The sequence below is a fragment of the Heteronotia binoei genome, chromosome 20 (genome assembly GCF_032191835.1).
Source record: "Heteronotia binoei isolate CCM8104 ecotype False Entrance Well chromosome 20, APGP_CSIRO_Hbin_v1, whole genome shotgun sequence".
NCBI lineage: Eukaryota > Metazoa > Chordata > Lepidosauria > Squamata > Gekkonidae > Heteronotia > Heteronotia binoei.
In genome coordinates, this window is record NC_083242.1 from 32,888,257 (window position 1) to 32,905,084 (window position 16,828).

The 16,828-nt window shown below is 49.7% G+C and overlaps 1 protein-coding gene across 3 annotated transcripts in view; it reads left to right on the plus strand.

Moving 5' to 3' along the window:
* The window catches only part of MPRIP (myosin phosphatase Rho interacting protein), a 209,017-nt gene that overhangs the window by 109,220 nt on the left and 82,969 nt on the right, over positions 1-16,828 (plus strand). For all 3 annotated transcript variants that reach the window (XM_060260931.1, XM_060260932.1, XM_060260933.1), the window contains exons 4-6: positions 3,361-3,512; positions 4,881-4,965; positions 13,645-13,837. In XM_060260931.1, the coding sequence (XP_060116914.1) occupies positions 3,361-3,512; positions 4,881-4,965; positions 13,645-13,837 (430 nt within the window). The remainder of the gene's footprint in view (positions 1-3,360; positions 3,513-4,880; positions 4,966-13,644; positions 13,838-16,828) is intronic.

Genomic DNA, 16,828 nt, shown 5'->3' on the forward strand with positions numbered 1-16,828 from the left:
ACCGTGTGGCTGATTTTTGTCTCCGGTTCCGTCCCGTTTGCATCCTGTCCCGGCTCGGAAAGTTTGATGATGATTTATTGAAATGGAAAGTACAGTTTTGGGGTTTTATTTCCCGCCTTTGTTTTTTGTTTGCCTTGCCAGGACTGGGCAGGCGGGGTGTGTGTGTGTGTGTGTGTGTGTGTTCGAAGTGTGTCAATACGGATTGGCCATGCCCAAGGGAAATTCTGATGAAGCGTCTCTTTGGCCCGGTTCCCTCCTGCGACACTCTTAGAACCGCCGTGATCTCTGGAGCACTGCAGCTGCGCCAGACTGATGTAAACAAAGCCCGAGGGGCAACGATTTACAACTGGCATTTAAGAAAGTGTGTGTGAGGGGGAAAGCAGAGACAAAGATAATCCAATTTTCTGTCTTAGAACCCAAAACCCAATGTTTTCCGAGAGGCAGCTGATTCATTTGTCTGCGTTAAAATCAGAGGCATATCTTGCTTTTGAACCTGAAAAGGTTTACTTCTGAGAGTGCAAAGATAAGAACTAGGAGTCCCCTTCTTGTGTCTCTGCATGAGTCACTGTTCTCTGTGTGCCCCCTGGGTGGAAAGGGGTAACTTCAGAGCAGCCACTCACTCTGAGACAACAGCAGGTTGCCTTCTGGATGGTGATGCTGCATCTCTGTTTTGGGAAGCGACTGAACGATCTGGTCAGACTCGGGGCACAGCTGAGATGGAACGGAAGGCAGGAATGTGACTCATGCAGAGGCACACCTTTCTTTTTTGGCGAGGTACTCACAGGAGCAGTCTTGTTCACAGAATGCTAGCAGTTCTCTTGAGGTGCTCTCTATTTGTAAGTTATTAATGTCCCAGTCACAGAAACGGGGTATGGATTTGATTGCTAGGGGGCAAATAGTGCTCTCTGCACATGTTCAGAAGCTATTTCTCTTCATTCTTTGACTTCTGGAATGCTACTAGGATAGCTGTTCAGTTACCAAAACTCAACACAGCTGCCTTAGAGAGTCATTTTTTATTTGTAGCATCTGCCTACCAAGTGAGAAATTAGATTTTTTTTCCTATTATGTTTGAATATAATCTGAGGAATCTGAGGATAAACTTAATATTTTTTGACAAAAGAATCCTGAGAAACATATTATGAGGGAGAGAATGGGTTTGGGGAAAATGGGAGTAGCGCATATGCTTTTTAAAAAACGAAATAAAGTTAATTTGCAGAAATAACAAACCGTATGTGTTTTGAAGACTATTTTGAAGACTGAAATTTCAGTGTCAGAGAACGAGAGCACCAACGGGGACCAAAAGCGGCTTACATTGTTCTCCTCTTCTGAGAGCCAGTTTGGTGCAGTGGTTAAGTGTGTGGCCTCTTATCTGGGAGAACCGGGTTTGATTCCCCACTCCTCCACTTGCAGCTGCTGGAATGGCCTCGGGTCAGCCAGAGCTCTCTTATCTGGGAGAACCAGGTTTGATTCCCCACTCCTCCACTTGCAGCTGCTGGAATGGCCTCGGGTCAGCCAGAGCTCTCTTATCTGGGAGAACCGGGTTTGATTCCCCACTCCTCCGCTTGCACCTGCTGGAATGGCCTTGGGTCAGCCAGAGCTCTCTTATCTGGGAGAACCAGGTTCGATTCCCCACTCCTCCACTTGCAGCTGCTGGAATGGCCTCGGGTCAGCCAGAGCTCTCTTATCTGGGAGAACCAGGTTCGATTCCCCACTCCTCCACTTGCAGCTGCTGGAATGGCCTTGGGTCAGCCATAGCTCTCTTATCTGGGAGAACCGGGTTTGATTCCCCACTCCTCCACTTGCAGCTGCTGGAATGGCCTTGGGTCAGCCATAGCTCTCTTATCTGGGAAAACCGGGTTTGATTCCCCACTCCTCCACTTGCAGCTGCTGGAATGGCCTTGGGTCAGCCATAGCTCTCTTATCTGGGAGAACCGGGTTTGATTCCCCACTCCTCCACTTGCAGCTGCTGGAATGGCCTTGGGTCAGCCATAGCTATCTCAGGAGTTGTCTTTGAAAGGGCAGCTTCTGTGAGAGCTCTCTCAGCCCCACCCACCTCATAGGGTGTCTGTTGTGGGGGGAGAAGATATAGGAGATTGTAAGCTGCTCTGAGTCTCTGATTCAGAGAGAAGGGCGGGGTATAAATCTGCAGTCTTCCTCTTCTTCTGTTTCACACTGGGGTGGCCAAACTTGCTTAACATAAGAGCCACATAGAATAAACGCCAGATGTCTGAGACATGAACATCAGATGTTTGACAGCAGGTAGAGGGAAGAAGGGAGGCAGGCAAATAGATGGTAGAGGAGGGGAAGGAGAGGTAGAAAGAAAGCAACTTTAACTTTAAATGCATTCTCTAAGCCGCTGGCTGGCTTGGCTTGGAGAAGTGATTTAAAGAGCCAAATGCCTTCTGCAAGCTCGCTGACAGGTGGGGGAGACTTCGAGACCCACACAATATGTGTGAAAGGGCCATATGTGGCTTCTGAGCCGCAGTTTGACCACTCCTGGTATACACCAATTGCAGAATTGATCCCTCCCGCCGCTGGTGCAGAATTTTGGTGTGACTCCTGATTTTGGGGGTGGGGGGGGGCTGGTGTCCAGAGACAGGTTCGTTCAGCGGTGACCCCTCTGATTAGTGGGTGGCTTTTGCAGGGTTGTAGAAGTCAGTCTTCTGCTCTGTTGGAAGCACTGCAATTTATAATTGCAGAAGAAGAAGACGGTAGAGAAATGGAGAAGGTAGAGAAAGAAGTACTTTTTCTCCCTTTCTCACAATGCAAGAACTCGTGGGCATTCGATGAAATTCCTGAGCAGTCGGGTTAGAACGGATAAAAGGAGGTCCTTCTTCACCCAAAGGGTGATTAACATGTGGAATTCACTGCCACAGGAGGTGGCGGCGGATACAAGCATAGCCAGCTTCAAGAGGGGGTTAGATAAAAATATGGAGCAGAGGTCCATCAGTGGCTATTAGCCACAATGTGTATATATATGTACACACATATGTACAAAATGTTTTGGCCACTGTGTGACACAGAGTGTTGGACTGGAGTGGTCATTGGCCTGATCCAACATGGCTTCTCTTATGTTCTTATGCGACACAGAGTGTTGGACTGGATGGGCCACTGGCCTGATCCAACATGGCTTCTCTTATATTCTTCTGTGATACAGCGTGTTGGACTGGAGTGGTCATTGGCCTGATCCAACATGGCTTCTCTTATGTTCTTATGTGACACAGAGTGTTGGACTGGAGTCGTCATTGGCCTGATCCAACATGGCTTCTCTTATGTTCTTATAAATGCGTGTGTGTAATATAATGTGTATGTGTCCCACTTCTTAAGCCTTCTATCCCCGCCCCCCATTTTTCTTTCCAGCCGACCACCCTGCCCCAGGGCACCATCAACATGAACCAGTGCATGGATGTGGTGGACGGAGAGAGCCGGACAGGACAGAAATTCTCCCTCTGCATCCTGACGCCAGAAAAAGAGCACTTCATCCGGGCAGAGAACAAGGAGATCATCAGCGGGTGAGTGCGGATGGGTCTGGAGAAGGCTGGGGGTGGGGAGGGACTGGATTGAGGGCAAGAAAGCTACAGTGGGCATCAGCAACTTATGCGCCACAACAGCGGGACAGTTTTGAGTCGCGCCTTCTGGGATCCAAGGAAGACAGCTTTAAAAAGGTGGTGAGACAGATTCGTGGTGGAGCGATCTCAGCAGTTACTAGCCACGGTGACTGAAGGGAACCTCTGAATCCCAGAGCCAGGAGGCAACATCAGGGGAAGGCCATGCCATGTTGTTGGCCACTGTGTGAGGCAAGATGCTGGACTAGAGGGACCCGCACTGGTCTGATCCAGCAGAGCTCTTCTGAGGTTCTTTTCAGGGGAAGGCCTCAGCCTCTCTGTCCTGTTTGTTGGCACTCCAGAGGAACTGGTTAGCCCTGTGTGGGTCAGGATGCTGGACTAGATGGACCCTCACTGGTCTGACCCAGCAGGGCTCTTCTGATGTTCTTTTCAGGGGAAGGCCTCGGCCTCTCTGCCCCGTTGTTGGCCCTCCAGAGGAACTGGTTGGCCTCTGTGTGAGACAGGAGGCTGGACTAGATGGACCCTCACTGGTCTGATCCAGCAGGGCTCTTCTGACATTCTTATAGAGGGAAGGCCTCAGCCTCTCTGCCCTAATGTTTGCCCTCCAGAGGAACTGGTTAGCCCTGTATGGGTCAGGATGCTGGACTAGATGGACCCTCTCTGGTCTGATCCAGCAGGGCTCTTTTGATGTTCTTTTCAGGGGAAGGCCTTGGTCTCTCTGCCCTGTTGTTGGCCCTCCAGAGGAACTGGCTGGCCACTGTGTGAGACAGGATGCTGGGCTAGATGGACCCTCATTGGTCTGATCCAGCACGGCTCTTCTGAGGTTCTTATGAAGGCCTCAGCCTCTCTGCCCTGTTGTTGTCCCTCCAGAGGAACTGGTTGGCCACTGTGTGAGGCAGGATGCTGGACTATATGGACCCTCCCTGGTCTGACCCAGCAGGGCTCTTCTGAGGTTCTTCTCAGGGGAAGGCCTCAGCTCTTCTGAGGTTCTTCTCAGGGGAAGGCCTCAGCCTCTCTGCCCTGTTGTTGGCTCTCCAGAGGAACTGGTTGGCCTCTGTGTGAGACAGGATGCTGGATTATCGGGCTCAGAAGGAAGCAAGATATAGTGATAAGGAAGCAGATGACAGCCAGTCGCTCAGAGGCCTGATAGGAGCCTTCCGGGGGCCTGATTTGGCCCCCAAATTGCATGTTTGACAACCCTGCCGTAGGATTTCGGAAACCCATATTTGTTTCCAAACTCTGCCAAGTTTGTCTGCTTTCCCGTTCTGTCGCCTAACATGAATCTAACTTGTCCCTTTCCTGTCTCACCTGCAGGTGGCTGGAGATGTTGGTTGTCTACCCGAGGACAAACAAGCAGAATCAGAAGAAAAAGAGGAAAGTTGAGCCACCGACCCCCCAGGTAAATATGGGGAATGCTCCCCAGCCCTGAAAAACCTATGGGCATCATCTCCCACCCCGAACCCTCAATTTCTTCTAAAACAAGAGAGAAGTCAGTGCGAATGAGGCACACATGGTAAACTGATCATGTACTGTACTTCCGACCCAGAATTAACCTGGGGGATTTACGGTCACAGGCAATGTTCCCTGTAAGCTGTGGAGTCTTGTGAGCAAAATTCTACTTTGTGAGCTCCTGGCATTAAAGTTGTGAACTCCTGCATAAACTAGTGTGGTCTGGAGGCATTTTTCCTGAGCTAAGGCAAAATTGTGTGAGCCAGAGGCTAAAAAACTGTGAGCTAGCTCACACTAACTCAGTTTAGAGGGAATACAGGTCACAGGGTATTGTGACATCAGCTAGCTCAGGCCAGCCTTTTAAAAGGGAATTTGACAAATCAGATCCATTGGGGTTGTGGAGCTTCCATATTCAGAAGTAGTGTACCTGTGAACATCACTTGCCTGGGGAACAACAAGAAGGGAGACGGAGGCCTCTGTGGGGCTTTCTACAGAATCTGGTTGGCCGTAGTAAGAAGCTGAATCCTGGCTTTAAAGTCTGATCCAGCAAGAGGCAGGTTTTATACACGCTTGTGTTCATAAGGACTAGAACCTAAAACTGAAAAGGTTAGTGCAAATTGAAGGCCTTTTGTTAAAAACAGTATATGTAACTTCAGTGTTAACACTTCAATATTTGGAAGGGGGGGTTAAGTTTCTTTCTTGTTCATAAGGACTAGAACAGGAGTGGCCAAATTTCTTTAAGAAGAAGATATTGGATTTATATCCCGCCCTCTGCTCCAAATCTCAGAACGGCTCACAATCTCCTTTATCTTCCTCCCCCACAACAGACACCCTATGAGGTGGGTGGGGCTGAGAGGGCTCTCACAGCAGCTGCCCTTTCAAGGACAACCTCTGCCAGATCTGTGGCTGACCCAAGGCATTCCAGCGGGTGCAAATGGAGGAGTGGGAAATCACACGTAAGAGCGGGGAGCGGGAAATAAACGTCAAAAATGGAGGAGTGGGGAATAAACGTCAGATATTTGAGAGCTGCAAGACATGAATGACAGATGTTGGAAGGAAGGAAAATAGATGGGGAGGGAAGGAGAGGTGGAAGGAAAGCAACTTTAACTTTAAATGCATTCTCCAAGCTGGGTGACAGGGCAATGGGAACTTTTAAGAGCCACACAATATGTGTGAATGAACCATATGTGGCTCCTGAGCTACAGTTTGAACACACCTGGACTACAACCATGCCTTTTAGTAATAATTTTGAGAAAGAGAGAGAGAGAAGGCATATTCCGGGACTTGTCTGCAGAATAGCAGAATATGCTGTCATGCATAAAGAAATTCTCCGTGTCAGCCTGTGTAGAGTGCATGCCGTGGTATGCAATGTCACAAACATTCGGATTCATGGGCGGCTGATGTTGTGCAGTTTCTGACAGAGAGTTTACAGTTTGCTTCCTCCCCCTCCCCCCCCCTTCCACAATTTCAAATGGGAGAAGGAAGACCGAGGGAAAAATCCTCGGCTGTTGTCAGGCCTCTCGGGCAGAATAAAATTCCCCAGCGCTTTGGTTTCTCCGCACTCGATTGTCCCCTGAGATAAAGCTCTCCAAGCGAGAGGCCTCAAGCCGAGTCGGGTTCATAGATCTTCCAGGGGCCGTGACTTTGTTCTCCGGGGATCCGGCGATGACGATTTCGCTCTGTTTTGACTATAAATGGTAAAAAAGAGAGAGACAGAGAGGGAATTAGCGCAAGCCAGTGACTCGTTTTTTCCAGCCGGAATCTCCCACGTGGAAGGCGTGGGGGAGCTTCCCACAGGGGTCAGAATCCGACCCCTGCAGCTCCGGGGAATAGGTTTCCCTTTGTCCAGAACTGGGCTTCTGTTTTTTGTTACACCGGTTTTGTTTTATCTTTTCTGTGCAAAATGGGCTGGCTTGTTGTGGGAAGAGGGCTGCAAGATGGTACTGGTGGGGGGGTGTCCCTGCTCCCTTCCCAGTTTGATCTCGTAGCTGGGAGCTGTGGGGGGATACCATCCCCCCCACTCCCTGTGCTAAAGCAATGCAGCTGCCACACTTTAGTCTCTTTCTCTCCTCTTGGATGTCGGGACCTGCAAACGTATAGTCCTTTGGTGTAGTGCAGGGGTGGCCAACGGTAGCTCTCCAGATGTTTTTGGCCTACAACTCCCATTGGCCTTGCTGGCTGGGGCTGATGGGAGTTGTAGGCAAAGAACATCTGGAGAGCTACTGTTGGCCACCCCTGGTGTAGTGGCTAAGTGTGCGGACTCTTATCTGGGGGAACCGGGTTTGATTCCCCCCTCCTCCGCTTTCAACTGCTGGAATGGCCTTGGGTCAGCCAGAGCTATCGCAGGCGTTGTCCTTGAAACGGCAGCTGTTGTGAGAGCTCTCTCAGCCCCACCCTCTTCTTCTCCGCCTCCTCCTCCCCAGGAATAGCCCTGCCTGATCTAACTGCCCTTCTGAGATCTCGATGGCTAAAAGGAAGGAGTGGAGAGTCTCAGATAGGAAAGAGGGCCTTGTTTTTTTGCATTATCTGACTTTTCCACCAGGATAGATTTTTCAGGGGTTGGCTGTGACTTGGGGATTCCGGCGGCTCATTGAGTGCTTAAGGGTTTGCTGGAGAGAGTCTGCATTTGATCCGCTCAGCAGTATAACTTCCGAATGTGACCTTCAGGCTGGAAAGATTCTGCACAAAGATCTGTTAAATTCTGCAGCTGCAGTGTTGCCAATTTAAGCATGTTGGCGTAACATCAGTCTTGGCGTGATTCCATCGGGGATCACAGGAAGTTGTGAGGAGAAGCACAACTCTTAGAGCCAGTGTGCTACAGTGGGTAGAGCATTGGACTAAGATTGGGGAGACCTGGGTTCGAATCCCCACTTTGCCGTGGAGCCGATAGCAGATATCGAGAGCATGCATTGATCTGTGTTATAGAAAAAAGTACTGTGACTCCATGTAACGTCGGGAGAAAAGGCTGAAGAAGAACTTGATAAGCAAAACTGTGAGGATTCCTTTAATAAGCGGTTCCTTATCCTCTCCGTCTAAATCACGAATGGAGCACCAAAAGACTCCACCCAGCCAGTGAGAGACTGATGACTTTGTGGGGGTTTTCAAACAATACGTGTTCCCTTGTCTTACTTTATTTTGCACTAAAGAACACATTTACACACTTGCAGTGTGATAATCTAACTCACAGGCTTGTTGTGAGGATAAAGAATAATTTAAGGGTGTCTTTAGAACAGCACATTATAGCAGTGAGAGCATCAGACTGGGAACAGGAAGACTTGGGTTCAAATCTCCATCCTGCCATGGAAGCCTGCTTGGTGACCTTTGGCCAGTCACAGTCTCACCTCACAGAAGAGAATGCAAGAGGTCCCCGTTGCAGGGGAGAAAGGTGGGGTGTAAGTGAAATAAATGAAGCGATAATTTGGTGCATGCATACACATGCTAGCTCTGAAATACTGGTGCATTTTTCAGGTTCTGGAATAATAAGGACTAGAAACTTGCATCCAGTATCAAATCTTATTATGTTTTTCCCAGTAGAAAAGAGCAAGGGGCCAGTCACACCTTAAAGAAGTTGAGCAGTGGCTCACAAAAGCTCATACTGTGCCACAAATGTTGTTAGCAGGCTTGTAGATATGACTTCCTGCCGGGTGCCCTGACCTTCCCTCCCCTCTGCCACCGCTGCAGGGGTGAAAGCTGAGAGGCCGGGGGCTGCTCTCAGTCATAGCAGCAGCCGCAAGGGGAGGGGAGCCGCTAAGCACCCCCCGACTTTTTTTACATGCCTTCAACTTTTAAAATCCTGGCTACGGGCCTGGTTGTTAGTCTATAAGGTGCACCTGGGTTTTTGCCATTTTTTGTAGGAAAAAAATCCAACAAGAGCTTGCATATTAGGCCACACCCCCTGATGTCACCAGTTTTGAGTGCCAGTTTGGTGTCTGAGAGCCAGTTTGGTGTAGTTGTTAAGTGCGCGGTCTCTTATCTGGGAGAACCGGATTTAATTCCCCACTCCTCCACTTGCAGCTGCTGGAATGGCCTTGGGTCAGCCATAGCTCTGGCAGAGCTGTCCTTGAAAAGGCAGCTTCTGGGAGAGCTCTCTCAGCCCCACCCACCTCACAGGGTATTTGTTGCGGGGGAGGAAGATAAAAGAGATTGTGAGCCATTCTGAGACTCTGAGCGGAGGGCAGAATATATATCCAATGTCATCTTCAAATCCAATGTCTTCTGCAGACGGACTAAACTGGCTACCCATCTTAATCCATCCGAAAAAGTGAGCAGTAACTCACGAAATCTTATCCCCTGCCACAGATTGTATTGTAGTCTTCAAACTGCTCCTGGATTCTGGCTCTTTTCTCCTGCTGCAGACAGACAAACACGGCTACCCATTTTGTGCTTTCCCCAGAATACACAGTACTGCCCAACGCTTCCTCTAAACTGTGGACTCCTGTGAGCAAAAATTTCACTCTGTGAGCTACTGGTATCAAAAGTCGTGAGCTACTCCATTAATTAGTTTGCTCTGGGGCTACTTTTCCTGAGCTAAGACAAAAAATGAGCCGGAGGCTAAAAAACTGTGAGCTAGCTCACACTAACTCAACTTAGAGGGAACACTAGGATTCTTGGCTGTGTGCTGGTCTTTGTCTCTTCTTCTTGGTCTCCTACTCGCCCCGCAGTGACCGTTGCCTATACCTACCAAAACTTCTCTGGCGATGAGAGCCGTCCTCCCGCTGTTGGTGTTTCTGGAACAGCAAGAGAGGGAATTTTAAAACGGGCCTCTCCTCTGTAACCCGCAAGAGTCCTGCTGCCCCAAATCCCCTGCTAGGTAGCTCTGATCTGCTAAGGCCAAAAAAGCACAGGAGAGCGTCAGAGAAGGGGAACTTCACACGGCATGAAACCAGCCCCCGAAAGCTGGTTCTTTTTTTGGAAGCGGAACAAAAAGGGGGGGGGGGTGGAGAGAGAATGCTGGCTGAATAATATCATTTTTGGATTACGCTCTGTTGCTACGGCAACCCCCTGGAAACCATCCAGGGCCTGTTCTCCTGAGCACCAAATAAGGTAAGTAGGATTTTTTTGGGGGGTGGGGGGGATGAGATGCGAGGCCCAGAAAAGCTGTAAGCGGAGCCTGGGCGATCCATGCTCTGTCTTGGTGCCCCGTGGAACGAAAGTGGCCCAGCCAGGCCTGCTGTGGACCGCAGAATTTCTTTGCGGAGAAAGTCTGCTTCCAAAAACCGAGAGAACTTGGGCAACGGAAGAAGAGAATGTCGGCTTGGATACATTCCCTCTCAGTCTTCCCAGCATGCTTTGAGGGCCTCCGTCAAAATGGCAGCCATCTCGATTGGCTTGTTTAGGTCAGGAAAGTAGGCCTGTTGTCAATCACTGAGGGGCCAAGTTCCCGTATGAGGAACGGGAGTGGTGATTACGTGTAACGAACAACGGGATAAGTCACGGGTTCTAGTCTCGCATGGAGTCCAATTACTGGAGAGGGAGGATTGAGTCCTGTAGCACCTTAGAATCATAGAGATGGATGGGACCTCCAGGATCATTTAGTCCAGCCCCTGCACAACGCAGGGAGTTCACAAATGCCTCCTCCCCACCCACACCTCCAGTGACCCCTGGTTTGTGCCCAGAAGATGGCAAAAAACTTCCAGGATCCCTGGCCGCTGTGGCCTGGAGAAAACTGCGGCCTGACTCCAATGTGGCCATCAGAATTTCCCTGGGTGTGCAAGAAAGGGCCACAAGAACTAAGCACAGATGCAGCCCTTCCTGCCCTCCTTCTCATGATCTGCTGAATTCACAGAATCATTAGAGGCCCACAAGATTTTTGGGGTGTAAACTGTTGAGAATCAAAGCTCCTTTTTAAAGAAAAAGAGCGCTTGCTACTAACTAATGCAGCCTCGGTGTGCGTATCTTCGCTTTTGCCATCTGTGAGATGAGGGGGAAACGAAGAAACAAATGTCGAAACCGAAGGGAGAACATGGTTGTGATAGAAAAACTCTGCTGCAAAAACCAGGAGTGACTGGTTTGGGTAACAAAGCCGAACCGCTGTGGAAGAGGGCAGTGCGTATGATCACCACAACACATTATTGCAAATCGATTGTGACCCAAATGAGACATGTGGAAACGTGTTTGGAAATGTTCAGTAGACATGGGGGAAGCGTCATTCTCTAATTATGCGTAGATTGTCTTAGCGCAATTTTAAAAATACATCGGTGGTGTTTTAAGTAAAGCTTTGTCAACAAAAAGCTGCTTTCTCATTCCACTTTTCTCCCCTCTGAATATTTCCGAGCCCTAACCTATTTGATCTGTGGCTCCTTTCTATTGAATCGTCTAGCTCTGTGGAATTTGGGTTCCTGAAGTCCCCGTTCTCCTTGATTTAATGGATTAAACTGAGTTTCAAGTCCTGTAGATTTCAAAGGAAGATATTCCCTTGTGTCGTCTTTGCAGTGGAAAAGTGAGAAAGGGGTTTCCTTTTCGCCAAAGTTAAGTAGGCTATGAGAGAATCCTCTTCATGTGTGAATGTTCAGGCGCAGAAGAAGAAGAGAGTGGATTTATACCCCACCCTTCATTTGGAGTCTCAGAGTGGGTTACAATCCCCTTCCCTTCCCCTCCCCACAACAGACACCCTGTGAGGAAGGTGGGGCTGAGAGAGCTCTGAGATAATTGCTCTCGAGATGAACAGCTCTTTCGAGACCCAAGGTCTCTTCAGCAGGTGCCTGTGGAGGCGTGGGGAATCGAACCTGGTTCTCCCAGATGAATTTATACACCACACCGAATGGGCTGTCAGACGAATTGTGGAGCTCCCCCTCTCCCTCAGTTGACCTTGGCTTGGCTTTTCTGTATTTCACTTCACTCCCTCCGCCATTTCTGTCATAAGCTCAACCCTCTGATGCCTTTACTTAACGAAAGCCTTTATTGGGCCTTCTCCCTGGTTCAGCACCCTTTTAGAAAGGGAAGCTAATGCAGGATATACGTAAACGTGTGGTAATGTTACCAGCTGTAAAGCGGAAGAACTGGACGGGGGCCTGCTGTTTTTTGCAGCAGCGATATGTTGAATGTATCCAGGGCTTTTTTTTTTTTTTTAGCAGGAGCTCCTTTGCATATTAGGCCACACACCCCTGATGCAGCCAATCCTCCAAGAGCTTGGAATTCTAGCAGGGGCTCCTTTGCATATTAGGCCACTCCCCACTGATGTAGTCAACCCTCCAAGAGCTTGGAATTCTAGCAAGGGCTCCTTTGCATATTAGGCCACACACCCTTGATGTAGCCAATCCTTCAAGAGCTTGGAATTCTAGCAGGGGCTCCTTTGCATATTAGGCCACACACCCCTGATGTAGCCAATCCTTCAAGAGCTTGGAATTCTAGCAGGGGTTCCTTTGCATATTAGGCCACACACCCCTGATGTAGCCAATCCTCCAAGAGCTTGGAATTCTAGCAGGGGCTCCTTTGCATATTAGGCCACTCCCCACTGATGTAGCCAACCCTCCAAGAGCTTGGAATTCTAGCAAGGGCTCCTTTGCATATTAGGCCACTCCCCACTGATGTAGTCAACCCTCCAAGAGCTTGGAATTCTAGCAAGGGCTCCTTTGCATATTAGGCCACACACCCCTGATGTAGCCAATCCTTCAAGAGCTTGGAATTCTAGCAGGGGCTCCTTTGCATATTAGGCCACTCCCCACTGATGTAGTCAACCCTCCAAGAGCTTGGAATTCTAGCAAGGGCTCCTTTGCATATTAGGCCACACACCCCTGATGTAGCCAATCCTTCAAGAGCTTGGAATTCTAGCAGGGGCTCCTTTGCATATTAGGCCACACGCCCCTGATGCAGCCAATCCTCCAAGAGCTTACAAGGCTCTTTTTTGTAAGCTCCAAGAGGATTGGCTACATCAGGGGCGTGTGGCCTGATATGCAAAGGAGCTCCTGCTACATAAAAATCCCTGTCAACCAGCGTCACAAGGTGCCTGTTGTGAGTAGAGGAAGGGAAGGAGGTTATAAGCCGCTTTGAGACTCCTTCAGGTAGTGAAAAATAAAGGTATAAAAACCTCCTTTTCTTCTCCTTCTGCCTTTGGAACGTCTCACCTGAGTTTCCTACCTGAGGGATACAAATCAACACTGTGATTCCCAGGTTTTGTTTTGTTTGGTAGCCGGAACTCCTTTGCATATTAGGCCATGCCCCCCTAATGTAGCCAGTCCTCCTAGAGCTTACAGTAGGCCCTGTACTAAGAGCCCCGTAAGCTCTTGGAGGATTGGCTACATCAGGGTGGTACGGCCTAATATGCAAAGGAGCTACTGCTACAAAAAAAAAAAGCCCAGAATGTATCATATATTATATGCCGATATATTAGCCCTAAAGGATGCCTAAGAACTGAACGCCATCTATAACTAAATGGTAACTAGCACTGAATTGCTTTAAACTGTTTAGTTGTTTTATTGTGATTTTATTGTGTATTGTGAGCCGCCCTGAGCCTGCTTCGGCAGGGAGGGCGGGTTACAAATTGAATAAACTAAAATCTCGCAGGAAGCAAAACTGAGTCTCTGTTCCCTAAATTGCCTTGTGTGGAAACTTTGGTTTGTCGTGAATGGGAACTTCAGTTTGCAGACAGGGGTGGTCTTTAATTCTCTTGTATTGTCTGTGCTTTCTCTAGGAACCTGGGCCCGCAAAGATGGCGGTGACGAGCAGCAACATCCTGAGTGCTGAGAAGGTCCCAGCCACCAAGTCCACCCTCTGGCAGGAAGAACAGCCTGATGGGAATGGGGCAGTGGGCATTCCAAGCCCCATAGAAGGCCCAGCCTCCTCTTCCTGTTCCCTGAAGGAGCCGACGCTGGAGAGCAAAGAAGGTAGAAACCGACCCCCAGTAATAATTGAATTCCACTCCGTTCTCATTACCCTTGACCCTTCCTTTACTTATTTATTATTTATTAACTAAATTTGTATCCCGCCTTTCTGCTGTCGCAAGGGTGGCTAACCATTTAAAAGGCACATGAGAAAAGCCCACATTTTAAAACCAGTAAAATCATAAAAACTATTAAAATCAAGAAATACTCCCCAATACATCATCGAAACCATGAAAAGCAGGGCTAAAATACTTAGAAAACTTTTAAAAAACAGCAATAAAATCATTCATTTGGAAGGAGGGATCGTTGAAGGAATGCCAAGGGAAAGAAAAAATGGCTTCACCCACCAGGGGCAGACGGCAACAGAACAAACCAGATGACTCTCCCTGGGGACAGAGTTCGAGAGCTTTGTGCCGTGACAAAGGAGTCCCTGTCCCAAGTCGTCACCCGTCCTATATCATACTCTCAAAGGTCATATCCCAGCAATCCCAACCTGAGCCCCGCTGACGTCAGCAGTCTTATTATGGACTAACTCTGCATGAGATTGTACAGAAAGTGTGCAGCAGCAGCAGAAGAAATTGGATTTATATCCCGCCCTCCACTCCGAATCTCAGAGCGGCTCACAATCTCCTTTATCTGACTCCCTCACAACAGACGCCCTGTGAGGTAGGTGGGGCTGAGAGGGCTCTCCCAGCAGCTGCCCTTTCAAGGACAGAGTCTCAGAGCGGCCTACAATCTCCTTTCCCTTCCTCCCCACAACAGACACCCTGTGAGGTGGGTGGGGCTGAAGAGCTCTCACAGCAGCTGCCCTTTCAGGGACAGAGTCTCAGAGCGGCTCACAATCTCCTTTCCCTTCCTCCCCCACAACAGACACCCTGTGAGGTGGGTGGGGCTGGAGAGGGCTCTCCCAGCAGCTGCCCTTTCAAGGACAACCTCTGCCAGAGCTATGGCTGACCCAAGGCCATTCCAGCAGGTGCAAGTGGAGGAGTGGGGAATCAAACCCGGTTCTCCCAGATAAGAGAGCTCTGGCTGACCCAAGGCCATTCCAGCAGCTGCAAGTGGAGGAGTGGGGGAATCAAACCCGGTTCTCCCAGACAAGAGAGCTATGGCTGACCCAAGGCCATTCCAGCAGGTGCAAGTGGAGGAGTGGGGAATCAAACCCGGTTCTCCCAGATAAAAGAGCTCTGGCTGACCCAAGGCCATTCCAGCAGCTGCAAGTGGAGGAGGGGGGAATCAAACCCGGTTCTCCCAGATAAAAGAGCTCTGGCTGACCCAAGGCCATTCCAGCAGCTGCAAGTGGAGGAGTGGGGAATCAAACCCGGTTCTCCCAGATAAGAGAGCTCTGGCTGACCCAAGGCCATTCCAGCAGGTGCAAGTGGAGGAGTGGGGAATCAAACCCGGTTCTCCCAGATAAGAGAGCTCTGGCTGACCCAAGGCCATTCCAGCAGGTGCAAGTGGGGGAGTGGGGAATCAAACCCGGTTCTCCCAGATAAGAGTCCGCACACTTAACCACTACACCAAGCTGGCTCTAAGGGACACACAGATCCTTGGTGTGGTCTACAAGCAACCCCCATGATCGGCCACCGGTTGTTGAAGGCAGGTCAACTTAGCTATGTTTGTCCCCACTGCAAGGTCATCCCTAGGTGTAATGCTTTACTTTTTTTTCCCCTGTGGGAGGGGAAATAAAAAGGGACTCTTGGACACTGTTGAGGTAGGCTCAGATCCAATGAACCCGGTGTCTGGGGGAGATGGGGCACCCCCTTCTGTTCCGCCCTCCCCTCCAGCTGACTCCCAGATTCCTTGACTGATAGCAAAGTCACCCCTCGCTTTTCATTTGGAGATTTGGTGCTGCCATCTCTCCAGTGTTTGGCATTTACGATCCACCCCCTGCAATTCCATCTCCTTTGGTTAGCCTCCTGTTGTATTGTTCTGTGTGGAACAATAAGGGCTGGGTCTTCACTTTTCCTGTTCAGCGTGATGAGTTCCAGGAAAGGATGAAAAATGTAACATTCGCCTCTTATCTGCTTTAGGGCTTGCGAGTTCAAGGGCTCGTTTTCCTCTCTTTTCCCCCCCTTTGGAGGCGGTCGCTGTTTTGGCAACCACCCTGCGTGGGGCTAATTAAAAGGGGTTCTTTTGCCCTTGAAGAAGAAGAAGAAGATATTGGATTTATATCCCGCCCTCCACTCCGAAGAGTCTCAGAGTGGCCTACAATCTCCTTTCCCTTCCTCCCCCACAACAGACACCCTGTGAGGTGGGTGGGGCTGGAGAGGGCTCTCACAGCAGCTGCCCTTTCAAGGACAACCTCTGCCAGGGCTATGGCTGACCCAAGGCCATTCCAGCAGCTGCAAGTGGAGGAGGGGGGAATCAAACCCGGTTCTCCCAGATAAAAGAGCTCTGGCTGACCCAAGGCCATTCCAGCAACTGCAAGTGGAGGAGTGGGGAATCAAACCCGGTTCTCCCAGATAAAAGAGCTCTGGCTGACCCAAGGCCATTCCAGCAGCTGCAAGTGGAGGAGGGGGGAATCAAACCCGGTTCTCCCAGATAAAAGAGCTCTGGCTGACCCAAGGCCATTCCAGCAGCTGCAAGTGGAGGAGTGGGGAATCAAACCCGGTTCTCCCAGATAAGAGAGCTCTGGCTGACCCAAGGACATTCCAGCAGCTGCAAGTGGAGGAGTGGGGAATCAAACCCGGTTCTCCCAGATAAGAGTCCGCACACTTAACCACTACACCAAACTGGCTCTCCTACATGGATGCACCTTTCGAGTTAGCACGAAGAGGACAGAATAAAAGGATGGATGTTTGCCAAAGTTTTCTGGATGGGAAAAATTTTTTCCCACATTTTTCCAGGTGATGAGAAGTTTCACGGGGCAGGCATTTTTCCCTCCTAGGGGGGGGGGGGGAATAAAACACATAACGGGCCCGTTACTAGTCCCTGGTGAGATCTGCGTATCCCCGCCCCTTCCTTCGCCAGCTCCGGCCTGTGTAGTCCAATCCT